General features: G+C 43.3%; 1 protein-coding gene across 7 annotated transcripts in view; it reads right to left on the bottom strand.

The window, feature by feature from the left end:
- Positions 1-940: 940 nt before the first annotated feature.
- The window catches only part of SEPTIN6 (septin 6), a 42635-nt gene continuing 20191 nt past the window's right edge, over positions 941-23384 (bottom strand). For 3 of the 7 annotated variants that reach the window (XM_073361329.1, XM_073361330.1, XM_073361335.1), the window contains 7 exons: positions 23011-23197; positions 22560-22721; positions 14131-14227; positions 13650-13818; positions 12106-12238; positions 10850-11040; positions 2141-3817 (listed from right to left, as the gene is read on the bottom strand). In XM_073361329.1, the coding sequence (XP_073217430.1) occupies positions 3793-3817; positions 10850-11040; positions 12106-12238; positions 13650-13818; positions 14131-14227; positions 22560-22721; positions 23011-23197 (964 nt within the window). In that variant the 3' untranslated portion in view covers positions 2141-3792. The other 4 variants (XM_073361333.1, XM_073361332.1, XM_073361331.1 and 1 more) reach the window with 4 other exon arrangements.

Raw genomic sequence — 23384 nt, 5'->3', positions numbered from 1 at the left:
TATTTCATTGCTCATTTTGGGCAACGGTTCTATCAATTTGAGGTTTCACACAAACCCAAACAAACATTTTTAAGGTTCAGACCAGTCTAGTTTAATCAGCCACCCTCACAGTGCAAAAAGCAAACATCCCATAAAAGGCAAAGAGCAAACTAAATATTTACATTTTCAGTTTTAATAATCTGCAGTGTTAGTAACACACAAGGAAATGTTACTAGCCTGACACTGCCTTCTGAAAAAAGTCAGCTAAACAATTCTTTATCTTAAAGTGCAACGGGCTAAGAGAAAATCCATGTTGAATTTATAGAGCTTTCATCCACCGTACATTTTGGACTCTAAGGTAGTTGCATCTGAAGAAGTGGTTTTTTACTCACGAAAGTTTATGCCCCAATAAATCTGTTAGTGTTTAAGGTGCCACAGGATTCCTTGTTTTTGTGGATACAGACTAACACGGCTACCCCCTGATACTTAAGATAGTTCTGTATTTTCACCTGCACTTAAAATATCTCAGGCTCTGATCTCCTAAACTAAGCAGACACAGACCTGGGAAAGAATCATATGCAAGATCTCCAAGACAACCCAGAGTGTGCTGCAGGAAGTGGTGCTGGCAATTTAGTGGGGGGCACTTTCCATCAAGTCAGGACTGCTCTAAAGCTTCAGCACAGAGTTAAGGGTGTTGTCTAGAGATGAAGTACTTGGGATGAAATGTAAAAATCACACAACCTCCCCTGCATCACCAATACCCCCTCCCCCCAGCCTCTCAATGTGTTTTCCATTAAAAAACCTGTGATACTTCTGACAAACTTGTTAATCCCAGTATCCTGGCTACAATGCAAAGTGGCTCATCTACTGAGCTGCATACATTTCCTTCGAAGAGAAAACATGACTGGCGGATTGTTTGATTTAAGGGAGTCCCACAACACAAACAACAGCAGGACACGGCTGGGTTTTTGCATTTTTTTTAATTGAAAATTTACATTAAAGTTAGAAAGGTATCACGCTTAACAGTGCTGGTTCTTTAATGTTTGTCATGTAAATATAGAGATGCAGTGCAGTTATTCACACTTCCATTTGTAAAAAGGAAACAAAAAATAAAGGAGAGAGACAGCAGAATACAGTTTGGAGAAACATGCAGTGAATGTTCCAAGAGAGAACGAGACAAGCAAAAAGTTCTACGACAGGCATCAAATGCATTTTAAGGACACTGCACTCTACTCACATGGTATTTGGACAGAGCATTACCAGCCACTGACAGCTCCGCCCCTCCCATCTCAATAACACTAAGTGCAAGATCATTCTCTAACTAAAGCGCACAGGGGGAGGTCACACTATTTGGAGTGTTTTACACAATAAATGATTTCATGTTAAAAAAAATCTCACTCAACCTGTGGTCAATCAGGTGATGCAGTTTAATAATGTGGTGGAGGCACCAAATGACAGTAATGAATAAGAAAACATTTCGTTTTGCTTTACTTCCTTGTTAAAATTAAGTATTTTGTGGCTGTCAATGTGGCAAATCACCCCTTGTTTGTATCTCCTTCATCAAACGCAACAATTTACAGAACAAACCAATGAACTCACATACTGAAAACACCCTGTCAGGCTTCAACAGATCCTTAGGGGAGTCCATGACCTTTCTATTAGGCCAAATTAGAGGAAAAAACATGGTTGTAACCTAACGTTTTGAAAATTTCACTACTCATTAATCTAATCATCACATTTCTGTTGCTCCTCCAAGTTTTTTGTACATGATCAACTTTCCCCAATATTGTGCGGTCTTGTCACACAAAATACAAGACACTTCAATTTTAAATACCATGCATGTCAGAAAAGAGCTTCTTTCCAAGACACTAACACTGAAGATTTGTTTCCCCCCAGACATTATAGGATCCCTAAACTCTTCTACAAGTGGCAGTCTTCTCCCTCAGACACTGTGCAGCTGGCGAAGACAGACTTAAAAAAAGCTACAGAAAGAGAGAAAAACAGGAGATTATCAAAAAGGAGAAGGACATTCAAAAAAGCAAGAAATAGAAACTCAACATGAAAACAATAGAAGAGAGATGGGCACATGCATCATTTCTAGGCAATTATGGATCCCGCAGGGGCTGCTCAAAGTGCTTGAAGAAAACCAGACAAGTTAAAACTTGTTTAAAAAATACTTTTAATAGCATTGTAAAAAAAGTCAAATGATCTAAAACAACCAGCAATGCAGCAAGTGAAAGCAAGATGAAAAGCCCCTTTCAGCTAATCCCTGGAACCCCTGACAAAGTGAAACTGACCGATTTTGGAAAACATGCTTACATTCCACATAGCTGAAAGAAGCAAAAGCTTAAAATATTTCAACTTCTTAAAAAAGAAACCAATGCTTTTTTTGGGGAAAAAATTGTCTTTACAGTGAAACAGGATACCTGAGACAATATAAATAAATTGCAATACAGAGTTTTAATAGTCCCGATTTCTAAAACGAGGCCACACCTTAGTTTCAGTTATGGATTACTGCACGAGGTTAACTGACCACTTGAGTGACTATATGGATAGAAAGGGGACTAAATACACACACCACTCTAATACTTTAAACTCAACTCCCCCTTAACATCAATGCACATCACAGAGAACAGATTATATGCCAGCCTTAGAATGATACTATTTGGAACACCTTGTATCAGCGTATGCTTAACTAATTCAGAATGTAGGACTATGTACAGCCCCAGAGCCAGGAGTTTGCCAGAAGATTTGGGGCAGTGTGTGTCCCAAAAGATTTTCCCTGAATATAAAAATCATGATATCCAGTAGAAACAATGAAAAGTTTACCTGAGTGGTATCTATCAATGTCGATCAGTACTTAATTTGAAGATGAGCATGTGCAGACAACTGATTAATCTTCTGGCAACAGCAAAACTGTCACACATTGAAGTTACCAGCTACCATTTAACCAGAAGGGTATTTGGGTGGGAAGGGGGGGAGGGGCGGTGTAGGAGGGAGTTTTGTTTCAAACTTTGTAAGATGTGCACACTTCAGATCCTTCTAGGTAAAATTATCTCTCGGCGTATAACTCTGCATTGAAAGATCATTTTACACCCAGAATGACAATGTAAGTGTGCTTATCTTACACAGAGTTTTAAGAAGTTTAAATGTGTTATAAAAGGCGATATTTGCCAACACAGACCCTGATCCTGCAATGGGATCTGTGCCTGCAGACCCCGCAACCAGGCAGAGCCCAGCACACACAGATCCGACTGCAGGATCAGAGCCAGTAGGAATTTCAAATGAGTATTAAAATGTCCATTTTCAGGCAATGTGACTTGGGAAATCAATCAAATGAGAAAGAATTAATCTTTTACAGCTATTATACAAAGCATCCAAGATACAAGGGAAGTTCTTAACCTCTCAGTCATACCATAATCAAACCTAGGTGCTGTTGTCTTCTTAAACTCACCAATAAATATATTTTAATCTGTACTGTTATTTTGACAGCACAAAAAAGAAGCACAGAACTCATTTTCACATCCCTTAATATTGGGGGGGGGGGGAAATCCATTAAATGTAGAAGAAAAAATTAGAGATTTAAAGTTACAATGTCCAAAAACCTCATTACTGACTTACGTTACATGTTTTAATAAAAGCAATAATCATCAGAACACAGTAAAGACAGATTCATGATGAAGATACCTAAGAGAGCAGTTTTGCATAGGAACGCCAGGACTGAAATATTATGAGAAGCTGTCAGTTTATATTAGAACCCCCAATTTAACAAGTAAATGAAGGTCCATTCCAGCCCATTGTATTCAGGGATTACTATTCAGTACAGAGCCATGGATTACTGTAAAAGAAGGGCAAAAAAATGTAATGTTAACCAGAATTCACTGTCTGAGGAAGACTATTTTAAACATTTCCCCATCAAGAAACATACAAGACACTTACATGCAGACTGTGGTAAGATGTATATTTAGTGATCGAAGTGTACCTGGCCATGGGGTGAAATACTGGCCCCACTGAAGTCAGTGGCAAGAGTCCCACTCTTTCTGTGCAAATCTCGCATTAAAAAAATCTTTTGCTGAATAGAAAACTTAAGCAACTTGGCAGCATCTGCTTAGGAACGCACATGCTGAACTTTTCTAGGCAATACTTTGTATATTAAAAATAAAAAAAATTGACAGGTCCTGAAGAACAAGTCACATGGAAACATTGCAACATATCTTTCTTCATAAACACCAGCTTGTTCTAGCAAGTCAATATGGGCCCTAGCCATCAACGTTCCCTGAGTTTGGATCCAGAGTTTGTTTCAACCCATCGTAGTGATAGGGCAATAAAATTAAGAGGGCAGCCTAGATCAGATCTGAATCTCCCAGACAGGGTGGCAAGGGAGATGTTTGGATCTGGCATTTTGGTTCTGTCCACCATTGGGAAAGGGAAGAAATCACAGGGATTTTGCTGCAAAGATTGGATCCTGATTTGAGTTTTCCCAAAGTTTGGGCGGAAGGTTGTTCCATCCTCTGGGTTTTGGCTCAGGCCCATCCCTGCTAGCATGGCAAGTTTTGTAACAGTCACTTAAATTACTCAAATTAAACAATAGCACATCTAAATAATGATGGGATTAGATGTTTATACATGAAATGAAAACAAAAAGAGAAAAGCCTCAATCTATAGGCAGCCACATTTCACCAAAATGCATGACTACAGCATTCACAGGCAATCTGTGATAAGGCTCAGGAGTCATGGCACTAAATGCAACCAACAAGCAGCCGTGCTCTCTTACCATGCAGCCGTGAAACAAACATGAGAGAGAAATAATCATAACAATTTAGGACAGAGAACATTAGTTCTGAAAGCGTTTGGCAAACGTGCTACTGATCCAGGGAACAGATAGCAGCGTTTAGCATCTCATCAGTTCCACACAGGTTATTGCTGGGTTCTTCACCAAAAAGACAGCCAAGGATGCAGACTCTTTTGCTTTTTTAAGAGTGATGAGAAGAGGAAGGGAGTGGGGGGGTAAAGGTGGGCAAACAGTCACAGTGGCGTAACTGCATGTTAACTGAATGTGAGAGCATTCGGTTCTGGTGCGAAGGGAAAGGTTCTACAGGAAACCCGAACTGAAAATGAAAGAAAAAGGCAGATTAATGTTTTTATGGATTTAAAAATAAAAATCAATATGGTTCCTAACATACAAAACAAATGAAAATGTTGCTACGTGTTAATAAAGTTTAATTTGACTGATTACAAGACATGCTTTTCACACAGGCACACAAAGCAGTGGGATAAACCAGGCTTCTATTTAAAACAATCCTTTTGGATCTCTGCAGATTGCAGGATCTATCATCTGTGGATCATTTATACCCTTGCAAAACAGTGACACCCTGGAGTACTGTAGGGATCAGTAAGTATTGCGAGTATTTTTTGAATTGCTGAAAAAGTACCAGATATACATATTAAGCTCAGTAAGGACAAATATCCATTCAAAAGGCACTGTCTTGCAATTGTGTATTTTGAACAAAAGCACTTTATTGGATTCAGAGCCCAGCGCACAACAGCATCCAGTTACAAGGACTGCCAAAAGTAATCCAAAACCAACAAGAATCAGTAATGTTCACTCCAATTGCATTTTAGCACTGAAGCTTTGTACTCTGCACGAGAATGAACATAGCTGTTCTTTGAGCTTATTTTTCATGTTCAGATCCTGAAAAGCAAAGAATTGTTCTTTTCTTTGTTCTACACTTCTCATCAGCAGCAAGAACACTCATCTGGTCAGACAGCTCGAGAGATTTCTTTGGTTTATTTCAATCAGTATAGGACACTTCTGGAGATCTTACCATTAAGTGGAGCTTGGTAAACGCGTTAACTTCAATTCAAATGCCTCACTTACAATCAAACACTTACTTCCTATTCTAATTTGGATTGTTTCCTCCCTCTCTGAATAAAACTAGAACTGGCTTTTACTTCCCTGTTTAAGAACAGACTGTGGGTTTGTTAATAGCTAGATCCTAAAGAGAGAACTTCTTTTAACTAGATTATAGTAAGTGTGTGTGTGATGGTCCAAATGGATATGATTCCGATTCTCTTTATAAAAGGTGGGTAAATATGACTTTAAGAGCATGTTCTTACGGCAGTGCATGCAGCCTCTATTAATGTTGACAGGGCTGATGCCCCACCATCTATTTATTTAGTAGGAAATTGAAAAACTCACATATACACTTATTCATTCCAGCTCTAAGAAAAGTAATAGACAGCTGTAATCATCAGTTTATTCTTCATCCATCCCATAGAGATGTGGGTGGCTTTCCCTGTCTCCTTCAGCCAGACGAGTGCATTTCTCAAAAGTTATTATATAAATTATCCTCCCCTTTACAACACAGACCCTGAATGCTGACTGCAAGTTACATTTACCCTGTTTGGCGTTGGAGGACATAGCTCCTCATGTAGACAATGAAGTTTCCCTAACGCTATGCAGCCCACAACATTTCCATGCTATGCATGTGGCAAGAATAGTCGTTAGAGGCAGAAGAGACCCATGATCCAATGATATTGCAGTCAAGACAAACCTACCTATACAGGGTGAATAGTTTTGCAAGGCTGGTTAAAATTCCTTGAGGACTAATGTACTGACCCATTTAAGGAAGAAGCATTTTTGTAGCCTCTCTGCAGGACCAATCTCTTCCATAAGGCTGCAGCAACTACCTTAATCCTGAGTGCGCATGGCATGGCCCAGAGAGGCATGTGTCAGTGCATATTTACAGGGGATGGTTTTAGAAGATTGACTGTATCTGGGGTGCTAATCTTTTTTGCCAAAAATCCCATGTTTAATATTGAAGACTATTGGCACCTCTTGCTCGATATACAAAGCATAAATAATGTTTCTGATCTCTCAATCTGACTTATGGAAACCTGCAGCCTGTGATCCTGGATCGCTTTAGATAATCAACCTGAATTGGATTTTGTCTTATTTGACAATAGCTGATTTAAAAAATAAATCAGTGCTTTGTGATTATATGGTGCCTAGAGGTGAATGGAGGCTCAGAGAAGTTCATTGACTTGCCCCAAGTAACAGGTAAACCAGTGGTAGAATCAAGAATAAAAGTTTTGAAACCAAGTCTTGCGCTCTAACCACGAGAATACTACACCCTAGATCAGAAGTGGGCAAACTGCAGCCCGCAGGCCACATCCGGCCCGCAGGACCGTCCTGCTTGGCCCTTGAGCTCCCGGCCGGGGAGGCTAGCCCCCAGCCCCTCCCCAGTGTCTCCCCTCCCCTGCAGCCTCAGCTCACCGTGCCACCAGCGCTCTAAGTGGCGGGGCTGTGAGTTCCTGCCAGGCAGCGCAGTGGCGTGGCTGGTTCCGGCCGGGCAGTGTGGCTGCCAATCCTGGTGCTCTGAGCAGCATGTTAAGGGGGCAGGGAGGTTGGATAAGGGGCAGGGAATCCCGGGGGGCAGTCAGGGGACAGGGAGCAGTTGGATAGGTGTGGGAGTCCCGGGGAGCCTGTCAGGGGGTGCGGGTGTGGATAGGGGTTGGGGCAGTCAGGGGACAAGAAGCGACGGGTGGGGGGAGGGGGGGATTGGATGGGTCGGAGGTTCTGGGGGGTGCAGTTGGGGGGCGGGAAGTGGGAGGGGGCCAGGCTGTTTGGGGAGGCACAGCCTTCCCTACCTGGCCCTCCATACCATTTCAGAACCCCAATGTGGCCCTCAGGGCAAAACGTTTGCCCACTCCATCCTAGATTAAAACAAAGCCAATTTTCAACAGCTAGCTTGATTCTATTATCACCTTATGCATTTCTATAGCAACTGTTACCATAGTATCTGAGAGGCCTACAAGCTTAAAGAATATACTTTATCTCTACAGGGCTAAAAGAAAAGAACACAACTTTTAAATTAGTGACACGAGCTAAATGGCTGTGAAGTTCAAAAGGAAATGTCCTGTCTTTTAGTATTACAAATCAAAACAGTTCTATAGGAATAACCATGCACATTACTTTGCAGCATCTTCAAAGAACACACACACACACTTCACCTATGCATTGTAATTTTGTATCAGTGTATGCATAACAACAGACTGGTAATACATCCACAGCGGGGCAAGGAGGTGAGAAAATTTACTGGCTTTAGGTTTGTTTTTTTGTTGTTTTTAAGAACTGTAATTCACCCCACTGCAAGGTCTATTTTAGTTAATAAAGCTTACCAGGACAATGTACCTCATGCACCATGCAGCAAACAGCAGTTAACTGTAAAACAGCACACAAGTAAGAACTACTGATGATGGAATGACAATAAAAAAAGAAATCAAGTCATGAATTAGCGCAATTAATGAAGTTTGAACTAAACAAAGAAGTGAGACGTGCTGGGAAAGAGAAGGGCTAGTTTATGTTCACCCACTATGAAATGAAAGAGTTAAAGTACTGTGTATATAATCCATGGCTTGTTATAGAGATTTCCGATCTAAAATACTGTAACGGAACATATAGGACAATATCAACTGTAATATTTAGGTAGACAGCAAAGCACAATATCACATTTTAAAGACAGCTATTGTATTTGCGAGCAGAGAACCCTCTTAATCACTCTGATCCCTATGTTGGCTTCAGTGCTCAATATCAACTCTTGATGGTGGTTTTCTGGGCCCCTAAACTTTTCACTGAAGATCATACTAGCCCATTTTGGCCTAATCAAGCTGAATTCTACAAACGATACATGGGGGGAAGAGGGTGTCTGAACTCAGGTACACAGAGCACGCTTGGGTGCTTCTGGAGCTGTTTATACTGTAGAGACACATCATGTCATGGAATAAAAATCTCTCTTCCTATACAGCTCTGGCAAGATCAATCTTAGGGCAAAAGATCTTCAATCCACAGAGCAGATCACTGTTCCTGTTTGGCAAGTAACATTTCTATGGATGTCAGTGAGCTCTAAATGTGGAACATGTGCAGAACATGCAGCAAGGTGCGATTCAGGTTGGAGGACAGACTTTTGCCCTCTAGATCACTGAATTCAGTCCTGGTCACCTCAGTAACAAAGCTGTTGAGGAACTGAAGGGAACTCAAAACAGAGATAAAAATGACTAGCAGGCTGAAGGAACCAACATATGAGGAAAGGACAGAAAAGCTAATTAGTCAGTAGCCACAGCTTTGCAAGATTTGTGCAGCCCAGAGAAATACTGAGACTGTAGCAGATTAGAAGAACTTAGATGAAACCTAAAATAGCATTTTAAATGCTGCACCTGATTCTTAACTGCTGAACTAGTGAGGAAACAGCTACAAAAAATAAAATCCAAACAAAAAGGGGCCATCCTGTTCTGACAAGAATTTTCATCAGGCTCCTCAGGCATCTCCCGTACTCTTCATATTAACAGGACTAATTGGTTTATTTAGGACTAGCTGACTGCATGCAAGATTTACTCTGCATTTGCACAGGTGGTCTAGACAGGTGTCAATCATGGAAACTATAAAAATGTATCACATCAGTTATACGCACAATGCTACTAGTACACACACAAGATGGCAATGAAACTCTGTTTCAGGTAATGTACCATCACAGAGAAACGATAACTGCCCACTTCCAGGTGGAATGACAGGCTGTTTAAGTAAGCATGACTATGTTGCTCTCTAGTGGTTGCAGACTAAAGGTTATGGACTCAAATTCTACACTCTGTTACACTAGTTTTCCCACCAAAGTAATACCACTGAAATCCTCTTTTCACTCTTAATCTCTTCACCTAGTTTGAGTCACACACCAGGTTCTTACATTTTCCCATGAGAAAATATTACTTGGCTTATGTTGTTATGAAGCAGCTGGAATTCATTAAGTAACAACTACTAGTCCTAGGATCTGCATGTATGTATCTAAGGTGATTAGCTTCAATGGAAAATGTCCACAATGTAACCAGGAGCTATAGGAAGAGCTCAGACAAGGGAAAAACTCAGCTCTCTCTTCGCTTACATCAGGGATACTCAGACCTCAGGAGCTAAATTAGCGATCAACATTACGCAAAAGAGCCACAGTTGTGTGAATTCATTGTTTCATTTACCATCTATTATTCTACCAGTAAAATGACTGACCAAGTCGTCTACAATTGGTTGACAACACAGTAAAAGCACCCTGATTAAGTTATTAACCAGAGTGGTTAATTATTAAATCACACAGTGTGTTAATATCATGTGCTGCAAAGAGCCACAGGAGACACATTCAAGAGCCATTTGCGGCTCCCCAGCCTCAGTCTGAGTATCACTGACTTAAATAAACAGGTTAATGGGAGAAGAAAAGCTCCTCTGTTCATCTTTTGATACATCCACTGCTCAAACCCTGCTCTAGATGCATGGTACCTCCAAGTGGCTACAGGGCTCTCCTTGCTTTTATACTTAACTATGGCAAACTGAGCTCCGTCTGAGAACCATCATCTTGCACCTCTCTAGACTACATGAGATCATTCCCCATCATGTTACTCACATGTTGTCCACAGGACAACATGGAAGGTCCCTGAACAAGCATCACATCAGGTTGGGTTTTTTTGAATGACATGGCATAGACAGAGGGAAAGATGGCTGAATCCTAGCCCCCAAAAAAGAAAGACCTGACTAGGCCTGGTTTAAGGCACCCATTGGCTAGTGGCAATCACAACATTACCTCGCCTAGTTAGCACTTGGTTCTTTGCTCTTCAAGAAGAAATGTGATGGTCAAGTGCTTCAGGCTATTATTCAGCCATACTAGGGGCTGAAGGTTTGTCTCATTGAAAAGTCGGCCCTTAGGGATGCCGAGTTCTACTGAGTGAGAAATGGTACTGGAGAGGTTTAAATGAAAAGAACCCAGTTCACCTCTCGAAACTAATAAAGGAAAATCACTTCCAGGAAGCAAACACCACCAGGTTAGCCACTTACTTTTTTCTCTCCTTATCTCTTTTAAGAGTCTGTGATCCTCCAGCCTGTTGGGCCTGAGACTGGAGCAATTCAGCTGCCGTCTTCCTCTGTTTAAATGCATTGATTTCATCGTCCAGAGATTTCTTCTTGTCCTCCAGCTTCTTTTTTTCATCCTGATGCAGCTTCTTGAGACGATCAAACTTTTCATGCAGCTAGAGTGACAAAAAGGGACAGATCATCAAAGGAGAACAAGGCATTAGCAGCCATTCTATTCCAGAGAACACCGAGGTACTGTATTGATTCTTCCTTCACCTGACTCTCCCTGGGGGAACTGATTAGGATCCTATGAGACTGTCATCATAGGTTCATAACAACATGCTATACAGCCCAGGAAATCACATGCTTATTACCCCATTGTGCTACACAAACAGCGTGGTAAACAGTCCTTACCCCAAAATGTTTACAATCTAGACATTATTGTATTAATATATCATTGAGAAAGGTATGGATGGGATGGGACAAGTGGTAGGTGCTGTTTAGTTACAAAAGGTAGCAGTCAACTTTTGTTTTTTAATTTATTTTAATCCATTTATTTTACTTTCTAATGGGACCTCTTAGTTATTTCTTAAATTCTTCTTAAGTACCTAATTAACGACAGAGGTTAGTAAATTATAGGCTTTAGGCTCTAGCCTAAATGGATTACAGCTATTTCATGCCATAGAGTTTATTCTCACAGGCCATCACACTACAGGATTTATTCCCCTTATGATTCTCAGGAAATTGTGTATTTAAATTCCCTGCACGTGAAGAAAACAGACTGAGGATTCGGCTTCTTTCAAGGCCTCAGTTCCACTCCTTGCATCTCGGCACACTCACGCAGCGTGGAGGGGAATTCAGTAAAGCAAATGGGACAACGGACCAGGGATCACAACTGAACTAGGGGGGTCCGAGTTCTCCCTAGGCCAGGCATGCAGACATAGCACAGTGAAAGTGGTGCATTTATTTATGGTACTGCGATATTGTCTGGTAGCCATCACAATGGAAGAATGTTGCATTTTCCTATGGCATGCAAATGTAACAATCTGATTTCTTCCCCTCATAAAACAGACACAACACACTCCATTCCTGAGCCCAAATTTGGACCCTTCTCTCTTTACTGAGTGTCACCATGAAGCCAGGCCGTGTTCTCTACACAATGGCAATTGCAGTGCCAACTTTTTTGAGGTGAATTTAATGCTCCCAGCCACAGATGAGATTGGAGACAGAGCTGCCTTTACCTCTTTTTCGGCCTCTTTAAGTTCAGCTTCTTTCTCCTTGACTCTCTGGACGAACATTTGCCTCATCTCCTCTTCCTTTTTGTGCAGTTCCCCCAGAAACTCATTCCTCTTGGCCTCATAAGTCTCTTGTAAGCTAAGGAGGGAAAAAAAAAAAAAAACCCAGTAATCATCAGTGGTCTAAATTCTGCTCTTATTTTGTGTATCTCCATTAAAATCCAGGAGGGTGATGGCTGGGGTGAATGCACATGACAGTGCAGAATTTGACCATGCTGCTCTAATGCCATTAATCATCTTAACAGAAGGGGCCAACTCAAAACCCACATCCCAACACCCATAGGACTCTGGGGAAGTCTGACTCTGGATCCAAACTTGGCAAATTAGGTCTCCATCATTTTGCAATCTGAGTGACTGTTAAAGGTCAGTCATTTGCCAATGAATGTACCAGGTACCACACCATCCTTAGGCCTCCTGCTGGGAGGAGCACTGACTTTGCTTCAGAAAAGATGGAGTGCTTCAGACACCCCAACTCTATGAGAACCTCACATCCCCATTATAAGTCAAGCTTTTTCCTTATGCTGCTTTCCCCCCCGCCCCACCTTCTTCCTCACCCAGCCCATTTTCCTTCTCCCACTTCTCCATTCAGGTCCACATCCATAGCCCTTTGAGATCAATGGAAGGCTTTCAATTTATTTCAATCAACTTTGGCTCAGAACTTCACCATCAGATCCTTCACATGCTGCTCGCTAATCCATATGTCTCCAAGGGTCCTTTCTGCCAGGTCATTATTAGCTCTGCGCAATATCACACTACTGCCATATATTAAAAGGGCTTGAATGGATGGGCTCTCCAGCCTCATGGTTTGACTAACAAGTCACAGTGATCCTGTCTGATGCAGCAGTTGGCTAGCCCACTACCTCCAAGAACCACCCTCTGATTGTTTTAGCCTCACCCCAGGTCTCTGCAGTTCCTATAGAAGAGGTCTAGCTTAGTCGTGACTGGGTGGAAAAGAACAGCAGAGACCACCTCTGGACACTGGCGTGAGCAGGCTGGAAAATCAGTCAGCCAAAGTGTTTCAAGATGGACATTTGTTCAAAGGGAAACCACCACATTATGCCTAGCAGGGGCTCCCATGGGGCAAGAGGCTTCTGTGTTTCATAAAGAGATTTCCCATAGTTCTCTCTGCTTCTAGCATTCTCCTCCCCAATCCCCATTTCACTCACACCCCATCTACATCCTCCCTTCATCTGTTTACTTCTCCTTCCTCCACTTTTCTCTCACTTCGGTTGGGCCCACACTGAGGGGTTAACTAGCTGTGGTGGCTGGTCTCCCACTCATTACTGACCAGGAGGGAGGTAAATCAGCCGGGCTGCACAGAGCCCAATTAAGATCCCCAAGATCAAACACTTCAGGAGGTTGGCGTTTTCTGCAGAACCAGGTCACAGAGCAGTCACACGGTGCTATACAGTACCCAACCTCCTACCAGGGCCCACCAAGTCTCTCTCCAGCTCCTCACTCTCCTACAATCAGTGCTCCAGGGATCACACCTGAATGGTTTGCTGTCTGGGTCAGTGTCTTTAAATCCCATTTCCTCCAGTTTGCATCGCCGGTACAGCTCGTAGTGGCGGGTGTGGGTCTGCTCGCGAAGATCCTCCATGTTCACGCGGATCAGCATCTCTCTCAGCTTCACAAAGTCGCAGTGAGTTTCATTTTCAACTGTACAGAGTTGTGAGAAGGAGTTACACAGAGAGAGAGATATCAATCTTCTCCAGATACTCCTCAGCCTTACCCAACCCCATGAAGGGACGTCAGTAACCCTTTCTGGCACTGCAAGCAGCTTCTCTTAAGAAGAGCCCACAGCAATCACAATGAAGAATATGGACGGTAATCCCTAACAGGAAAACTACAGCACGGAAGTACCCAAGTCAGCAGCAGAGCTATAGCAGCGGACTGACTGGGACTCAGTGGTGCTTCCACCTACGAGAATGGTCCCAGCACACCCAGGAAACACCGGCTAGCAGCACTCACCTTGCACCGTGCCCCATGGATACTGACGGGCTCTCATCATTTTGTTTCCTATTTTCAGTTCCTCTGTGCTGCCAATCACTGCGAACGGCAGGTGGGCCTGAAACATTTCAACAGGTCTGTATTAGTCACCTTTTACTATGGCTACTTAAACCGTCTGGATTACCCACAGCTACCAAATGAGACGTTGTTGAACACAGGCCCCAAGACACCAGTTCAGTCTCCCCTCCATCCCATAAGCCCAGTCACTAAAGTGGGGTGGGGCAGTGGCCCCAGGCCAAGACAAAGAAGGGCTTTGGGGACCTCTGTTACTAATGTGACTGCTCTCTACTCATTACCTGGCTCCTCCTGCCAGACATACACTCCCCAAGTCTCAAGCAAGCTGAACTAGCTGCATTGTGACCAACTCTGCTTTTGTCCTAACAGGCCTGAGGAGCTAATCCTGCGGGGGTGTGGAAGCAGCAAGACCCCTCTCGGAGCCTCCTTTGCTTTTTTCAGCTCTCACACATTTCCCCTCTTTAAGACACTCACATGAGTGACATGAGAGAGAGAACTCAGTACTCGTGAACGTGACCATCTTAATAGTCCTGGAGGCTGTTCTGTGGAGCATTAGCCATAGAACAGAAGCAGCCTTCCCTGCCGACATGTCTCAGCCCTGACCAGAAGGGACCCTCGTGTCTATGGGGTAGGTCAGTCTCCATTCCCGTTCGTACCTTGGCCTCTGCACCGAGCCTACTAGCCAAGATGCCAGTTGTGGTGGTTTGTCTCGATGTGGGCAAGTAACTATTGGGAGCGTACGTAAAACCAGCAAGATGGCCACCACCTGCAGTTACCATGGCCTGCATTGCATTTGAACCTGCAATCTAGAAATAAAAGGCTCTGCCCACCACCAATCCTCAGAGTGGTCCAGTCTTGCACAAGAGCCTTTTGATCAAACTAGATTCTCCAACAGCTTTTGATCTGTTCACTGAGCCGTTGGCTGCCTCATAAACACACCTCATGAACTCAACAGCAGCAAGTGACTCACTCCACACTAGAGGGAAGGAGAGATTCCCAGGTCAAGTTAGGGGGACAAACCAAAAAGATACATTTTGGAATAGCACAAAGGTGGGAGAACCGAAGTGGTGCTCTGATTAGCTGGGATGTATTAACTCAATTTTCCTATAAGCACATGGACTCTGGGGCTTGGCTTGGAAAAATACAGGGATTAATCCAGCTAAAGCAATCCTAAACGGCATCCACCAGCTTGCCTGGTGATCCTTCAAAGAATGCACATTTTTCCCTGCACTTGCACATCTTGTAAACTTCAGAGTGATCCTCTCTGCCATTTGTCTTTGCTATGCCAGTTTTCAGGCTTTGGAGCACGGTTTTTCCCCTCACTGCCCAGATGTGAAGAAAGGTTAATGGAGGCTGCTTTCCACCCCAAGGCAGTAAGCCTGAGAGATTTGAGAATTTCACCCAACTTTCCGTTCTGGGATATTGGCATCCCACAAGTAATAGAACACAGCATGGCCTAGTAGACTGAGTGTAGGGTTCGAAGCTAGGCACTTCCAGGGTCTAACCCCAGCTCTGCTACCAATTCCTTCGGTGACCCTGCACAAGCCACATAACCTCTCAGTCTCAGCTTCCCATTGTAAAATAGGGACCATACTTAGCAACCTCAAAGGGTCACCGTGTGGATGAAAGCTTGAAAAACCTAAAGAGCTCTATAAACGTTAAAAGTCAGCAGTCAGGGGCTTGTGGGTACACTCCACCCCTCTCTCTAAAATCTTTCAGAAAAACTTCTGCAGCTGAACTAAAAATGCTGCTCTTGGTAGGTTATTCTGTTGGCCATGTGAAAAACTAGATCTGAAAGGTGGGCGGGGGGTGGGCAGAGGATTATAGTACATTCTGCACAGAAGTGAACAAATCACACTCTGGGTTTCATCATTTAAAATAAGCAGCCAGCTCCTCTGCCCCCTCTCCCCACCACAGCCCCATATGCTGGATAGCATGCATTGACATTTGCTAGTAAGAGCCATTAAGCTGCACTGAATTCTGAGTAATTAATGTAGCCGTGGGATACCAATTACACCAGTAAGATCAATGACCTTGTCTTTGCTCACAGGAATAAAGAATAAGGATTTAAGATCACAAGTAGGTTTAAGATCACAAATTTGTTGGATTAGTGACAAGAGTCAAGACGGGGAATGTGGAGAGATTTGGTTTTAAGTTGATAGGGTTGTATTAGAGCCAGCTCATCCCACTCACTGACACACAGAGCCTGAGACCAGGGATCTGCCCCTCAATCCTTGAGCAGACGTGAGATACGAGCATCGTGGGGGTGCAGCAGGTGGAGTTCCTAGAAAAGGGGAGGAAGCACCAGCCCGCCATTTTGTAGGCACCACTCTGGCATCATCCTTGAATCATATGTCAGTCCCAAAGGGAACCAGAGGCAGCCCCAGTCAACTTGAAGGATGGTCAGACATGACACAGGGTTTTGAAAGTGAGTAGGGATGGGGGAAGGGGGAATCAGGAAAGGTGGGGGTGGGAGCAGTGGTGCACAGAGAACAGCTAGTGACTGATCCTGCCATGGGAGTTCGCCTGTTGACTTGAGTGGAGCAGGACTGAGTTCCTAGTAATTTTAATGCTGTGAGCTTCAAACAAAGCATTAGAAGCTATTTTCCACCTGCACATGTCAGTGATATAGGAAATACAACCCTTGGCTTTAAATCAGGCTACTAACTAAACAAAACAAACAAACAAACACTATGAAACTGCCTGAGAGCATCCACGACAGACTCAGATGAGCCATGTGGCCTTCTCCTGGGCCCTACTGCTCTCATTCTGATGGTCAGAATAGTGAAGATATGAATATACTGTATAAAAAGAAAAGGGCTTAGTGCAGAGATAGACTCTCAGCTCTGCTGGACCATGCAATCGTTCAACACCCTGAGGCTGTTCTGGGCTACGTTCTGCGTGGACAGACACCTCTACACTCCCCCTGAAACCAACCGGCTGTGAATAAGTCAGCACAGATTTGGGCCCATTATGTTTAGGTTTAACTCCCTCTGCCTGAGGGTACAGAGAGCTTTAGGAAGCAAAGTGGCCAAAGGGAAGGATCCGGCCTCTCAGCTGGAAAGCAGATATCTGCTGGAAATCAGCTAACTATGAAGGGCTGGAAATACAGTGCTGTACATTTAAAGAAAACAACTGAACAGTTACTGAATTGGAAACATTTTGTGTCCTCATTTAAAATGTATTTGGTTTTTCAGACAGAAAAATTACAAACACCCACACACACACACAGTCCAGAGACCTAAAGGGGAAACATCTACTCACGGAAGTGGAATGAATTCATATTAGCAACTGCCCAGAAAAACAGGATATTACCACCTACAAGGTTATGAATGGGAAATTTGTTTCCCACAGCAGGGTGTAGGAAGAGCAGAACACAGCTTTCAGAAAACAAATATTTGAAAGAAAAGAAAAATGTAACCAGACTAAAAGATTAACAAGGTAGATCAAGGGCCAAACTCTGCCTTCAGTTAGACTGGCATAAATCAGGAATAACTTTGACGATGTTGCTGCAGATATGTAAGTGGCATAACTAAGAACAGAATGTGGCATTTAGCCTATCTAGGCATTTATACTGTGTTTGTCAACATGGTATCAGTCATCGTCAGTCTATGTTCAAGTACAACCGTTAGAAATTGTCAAAGAAAATTCAGGTACTTAAAGTGCAGAGACTACAGGTGTCTTTCCAGGACTAGAAAATACTCCTTCCAGAGACTGTGACACCATCGTTTAGTTGAGAGCCTTCCACTAGACAGCTGGCCTGCATTTAGCCACAAAGACATGGTGGATTCTCATGCTGGTGTCATTCTTATGGTTATTCTCTCTGTCTGTGTGTGTGTCTGTGTCTGTGTGTGTAATTACAGTTGATGTGCTTCCTGCTGCTGACCCTTTCCCTTCAATAACCCACTAGTTACTGTAGGTAGTGACTGTCTGTTGGCTCCCATCTTGAGTTCTTTCTTCCATTTCTGTGGTTCCCAGGATGGTGCATGTCACACAAGAATTTCCGGACTGTGCTCTTGGCTTTTTAGCACCTTCATAGCCACCATTCACTTGGCCTATTTTCATCCCTTTGTTTTTGCGATTGATTTGCTTGACGTTCAGATATCAAGCAGGTCTGGCTAGGCACCACGCAGGACATGTTTACAGTCCAGCGGTTGCATTGCTGGATGTTGGTCACCCTTTCTGAAGCAGGTTCAATCTTCTGATGACCAGTTGGCTTGGCTGTTTTTAGAACAGTCTCCTACTGTTTTGAGAACCTTGCTTGGGAGCGCCAGCATACCAAGTTTCTGTCTGAATTCCTGTGCTTCTGTGGCATAGTATGTGTGAAACTGCATTAGATCCGTAGCTTCCAATTCAATAGTTGATTGAAAAACTTAAGCTGGATGTCTCAATACTTACAGAGACTTGGATAACTGAAGGAGACCAGTGTGGCTAATACGATAGTTCTATAAATGTCTGCCAATTAAATGCTCTTCACAGGGGTAGCACAGGCTACGGTGGTTATTTTTGCTCTAACATGACTTTGACCTCTATTAATTCCCCAAGTCCTGTTTAAAACTTGCCATTCACGTGAGCAGCAGCACATGGTTCCTATGAGTTCCAGGACAATTGGGGCATTCTGAGCAGCACCAGGCTGAGGACCAAGGGCCATCAGCCACCTGAGAAGTGCGTTTATCTCAAGCTGCAAATGCTCGAGGTACATTACGGAGTTGAGGAAGTTTTTTGGGTGCCAGTTTGTGCAATTGTGCTGGAAACACACAGACTCTTCAGCCACCAGTCAGAGTTGTTCTTTCACAATGCCCCGTTTATAATCCGCAACTACTGCACAGTGCTAGCCCTTTACAAGCCTGGGAAGTCTCAGAGCTGGCTTCCAGCTTTTCACTGAGCTTCTTGGAAAGAGTCAGTTCAGAAAGATTTTAATATTCATCTAATGAGCCTTCAGATGTGTTTTACAAGGACATTCTGATTATACCCTGGACCTTTCAGATTTAATGTTCTCTCACCACAGTAGTGCTTTACATTTAACTTCTCAGCTCTTTGCTTTCTGATAACAACCCGCAGGCTTTATATGTTTGCCTACTACCAAATCTGGATGCTCAGACCCTTACTAAAATCGTTTGAACTTCTCTCTCATCTGAGTAACCCAGAGCACTTTACAAACAATCAAGCCTCAGAACACCCCTATGAAGTATACAATTGTTACCCTGATTTCACACATGAGTAAACTGAAGTAGCTTTTCTAAAGTCAAACAAGTGTGTGATGGAAGGAGGAATACAATCCAAGAGTTCTGGCTCAAAATCCTGTGCTCTGCCCACAAGACAGAACACCATCTGTTTGAACTATTTTATCATCTGGCTGTTATTTTAATCTTGGGAGCAAAGTAGCTTCCTTCGCTATTCTAATTTTAGTTTATTTGGATTTTTACAAACTGTCATAACAGAGTGGCCCATGCAATGCTCCTGGCACTCTTGACACAATCTTTTAAAAACAAGCAATACACTTTTAAATACACTAAACAAGCAAACAGCCCTGTCAGTTCCTCCAGATCAAATCAAGTAACCCAGCAACAGCATCGATATAAGGATTGATTCTCCCAGTTCAGGAGGGTTTTGATTTGCACAGATATGAATGATCTGATAGTTCAAGAGAAACTTAATTCTGCCCTTGGTATGTAGATCTGGGAAGAAATGAGAAAAGGAATGGAAAGCCTCCCTTTCTTTTAGAGAAGTCTTTCAAATAGGCTCATCGTCTTCTGCTCTAAATGTAATTTAGAAAGTAAAAAATCTCTCTGCTTTTGCCTTACGCACTATTATTATGGGTTTCAATCGCTCTGCCAGGTTATCTCCAGCACCTGAAGTCTAAGCAGATTCATTTTATGCAATTAATAAAACAGATTACTAGAATGCGTTTTCCCCAGGTTTGATAAAATACCTGAATCAAATTTGGATTCTTTCCTGTATAATCATTAGTCCTCATAAACCTGGCAATTATGATTTCTATCAGTTAAATGTGAGGATTTAAATGGGATTCTCTCTCTCTCTGTTCAGCCGCTGGCAATTTACAGTGTATTTAAAATCTGTGATGGCAACTCCCATTCAAGAGAAACAGAAATGACCAAGGGACAGATGGATGAATATTTACCATGGACCTTAGCATTACTAAGAAAGTGGTGGCTATTCCTCTGTCAATCACCAGATTCTCAGAGTCTACCTTTTCCCAACATTATTTCAAATCTTAAAATAGCAAGAGGATCCATGCATAGAGTGAGATGCAACAGCAAAACCATTCAAATGGCAAGATCAAACCACAACGGAAAATACAGAAAGCAGCCACAGTAGGTAGCATACCCATCTAATAAAGATTCTTAGCACTTCACACCACATTTTTCCAGGTAGACATTACCCAGATGGGAAAGTGAGGCAGACATTAAGTGACACGCCCAACATAATGAAGCAGCCAATGTCAGAGCCTAGACCACAACTCAGGTTTCCCCAACGTCCTGCCCTGTGTTCCAACCCTTCACAGTGCTGGCTCCCTTTTACATGCTCTCCTTAGATAAAGTCAGAGAAAATATTGTCCAAATACCTTTAGAGAGAAAATGCCTTTTCCATCAAAAGTCTTCAGAAAATGACTGAGATGTGAGGAGACAAGAACATGAGGGTGTCAGTTTTCAAGAGGGCCAAGGTATTTACAAGGACAGTTTGCCCTGAGTTCAGACAGAGTAGCACGGGTTCTGGTGTCTGAGCCACACTTCAAAAACTGCTAACACAAGCTTTGTGGTGCAAGAGGTGCCCATGAGAGGCAGGGTAGGGCTGCCTTTTTGAAAGTTTGGCCCCTCTTTGCATTATGGTGTTTTACACTGGAAACCCAGACCTGCACAGGAGAATCTCTCTGAGCCCTAGGGAAACAGCTGTTACTTGGACAAAGCTAATGCCACATGCCCTTTTGGGGAGGGGAACCGTTATGACTATTAGTCCCGGCAACAGTCCCTCTGCCTTCTTGTTATGGCCAAAAACATGCCACCGTCCTCAGAGTATCTCCACCACAGGGCAGCTAGACCACCCAGCCAGATGAGCGTCTGGCTGTGAAAGCATCGAGGCAGAGCACAGAGCGATCAGAGCCAGCAAGGGGAGTTATTGCTGTGCAAAGACGTGGCTACATGAGAAGGAAGACCCAAGGAAACGTATGACTCTGCAAGAAACAAGAATGCAGAAGTACCAACCACTTGGGCGAAAGACCCAGGAGATGGGGTGGGAGGGGGTGTGGAGAACAGCAGAGGGGTATGAATGCATCACTGTGTCTAACACAGGCAATGCTAATCTGAATAAAGCATATCCCAGAACTCCTGTAGTAGGGCCAGACTTACTCATCTGCCCTGATCTTCCATTCGTTTGTCAGCAGCTGCAGCACATGGACGTCAAGACAGCCGCGAAGTGGCTAAAAGGATGCATTATTTCCAACAGTGACCGGCCAGTCAGAGAGGTGGTAAATAAAGCATGAGACTCTGCCGGCCTGGGATGAGTTTACATAACTTGGGAGAGGATTTGTTTTGAAAAGACTGAGGACCCTCTGGTCTTCCCTTAACATCCAGTGACACACCCCACCCCAATTCCTGCAGAGGTACGCCCGCCCTCAGGGAACCAGCTGCCTGAAGCCAACAAAGCCCTTGACCCCACATCTATGGGGAGCATATACCAATACAGCCATGTTAGCAGAATGCAGGGACAGCTGACTAAGATCAGAGGGGCAGGGTGGAGGGGTAGATTTTAACACCTCCCCTTGCTAGAATTTATAGGAGAGCCTTTCAGCCCATCACACTCTGAATCTGGAGCAACCAGACTACTGAGCCCGGGGGAGGAGGGGAGGCAGAAGAGGAGGCAACACACACACACACACTAAATTGATCCCTGGCCAAATTACATTGAGACAATGGAATCCCCCCCACAAATGAATTGGCCCAAACAGTCACTTTCAGAACAAAACCAACCCCTTTTCCCACCTCCAAAAAGTGCATCTCTTAAAATAACACATAGTATCAGCACATTTTAAACTAACAGAAGACATTAAGGGGAAGTATGAAGGTAGCCTTAAAGGATATTTTGAGGGAAGGGACGATTCTGCTTGTTTTTTTAATATTAGAAATTCAAGCTGTGTCTACTTTGCAACTCCAGGGACAACTGGGAGAACTAGTGGATTAGAACAGCACAAGAGGCTGGCCGCAGAGTTGGCTGTTCAACACACTGTGGATTGAACTGAACTATAAATATAAAATTGAAGTAACATCCTCTTATTGCTCTTTAGAGTGGAATAAAACAGAAAGTGGAGATCAAAATCAGCCCTGCGCTGAGCAAATCACAGCTGCTATGTCACTTACATTCATCGTCCCATTGATCTCAGCCACTGATTCATCGTCTGTCGGGAACTGGTAAATCTGCACCCCGTTACTGACCAGCTCACTCGTGATTTTAATTTTGAATTTTGTCAACTCACTCTTGGAGATGGCATCAGATTTGGCAATGATAGGGATGATATTGACCTGAAAGGAACACAGGAATAAAAGGGATTGGTCTTCATTCAGTCACAATCACGAAAGGAGCAATTTCCATGTCTAGCAACAAAACTTAGGTACACGATAGAATTCAAGTGTGTACTATGCAGCCTTCTCAGTAACGCTGCACAATATTATGCAGGACCCCACTAATCTGCACTAGCATGAGGGATGGAGAGGTGGGGAGGAGCCCCGTGACAGATTAATGAGGTTTCACATAGTTTTGAAGAGTAACCAGATGAAAAGGAATAGATGATTGTGGTGATCTGCCCCGTACCTTACTGTCAAGCTTCTTCATCGTTACCAAGTCCAGGGATTTCAGGGAATGGCCTGTGGGTGCAATGAAGTACAAGCAGGCATGGATACGGGAGTCATGGAAGTTGTGCAACACTCTCTTTATCTTCAGTTCCTCTTGCAAGTAGGCTTCAAACTGGGCATCAATGAACTCAACGATGGGCTTATAGCTTTATGAGGAAGGGAGAAAAGAACTGTACACCTTGCAATACAGAGCATTGTCCATTTATTATGCTCCATTATTAGAAAAGTCATCCACTGGTTACTAACCCACAGTGCAGCACCTAATCTCCTGTGAAACTTGCTCGTTTGTAAGCAATTTGCATTGTGCTAGGACATTGGAACTCCCATACCAAA

The sequence above is a fragment of the Lepidochelys kempii genome, chromosome 9, assembly GCF_965140265.1.
Source record: "Lepidochelys kempii isolate rLepKem1 chromosome 9, rLepKem1.hap2, whole genome shotgun sequence".
Lineage (NCBI taxonomy): Eukaryota > Metazoa > Chordata > Testudines > Cheloniidae > Lepidochelys > Lepidochelys kempii.
This window is presented reverse-complemented; position numbering and strand designations above follow the sequence as displayed.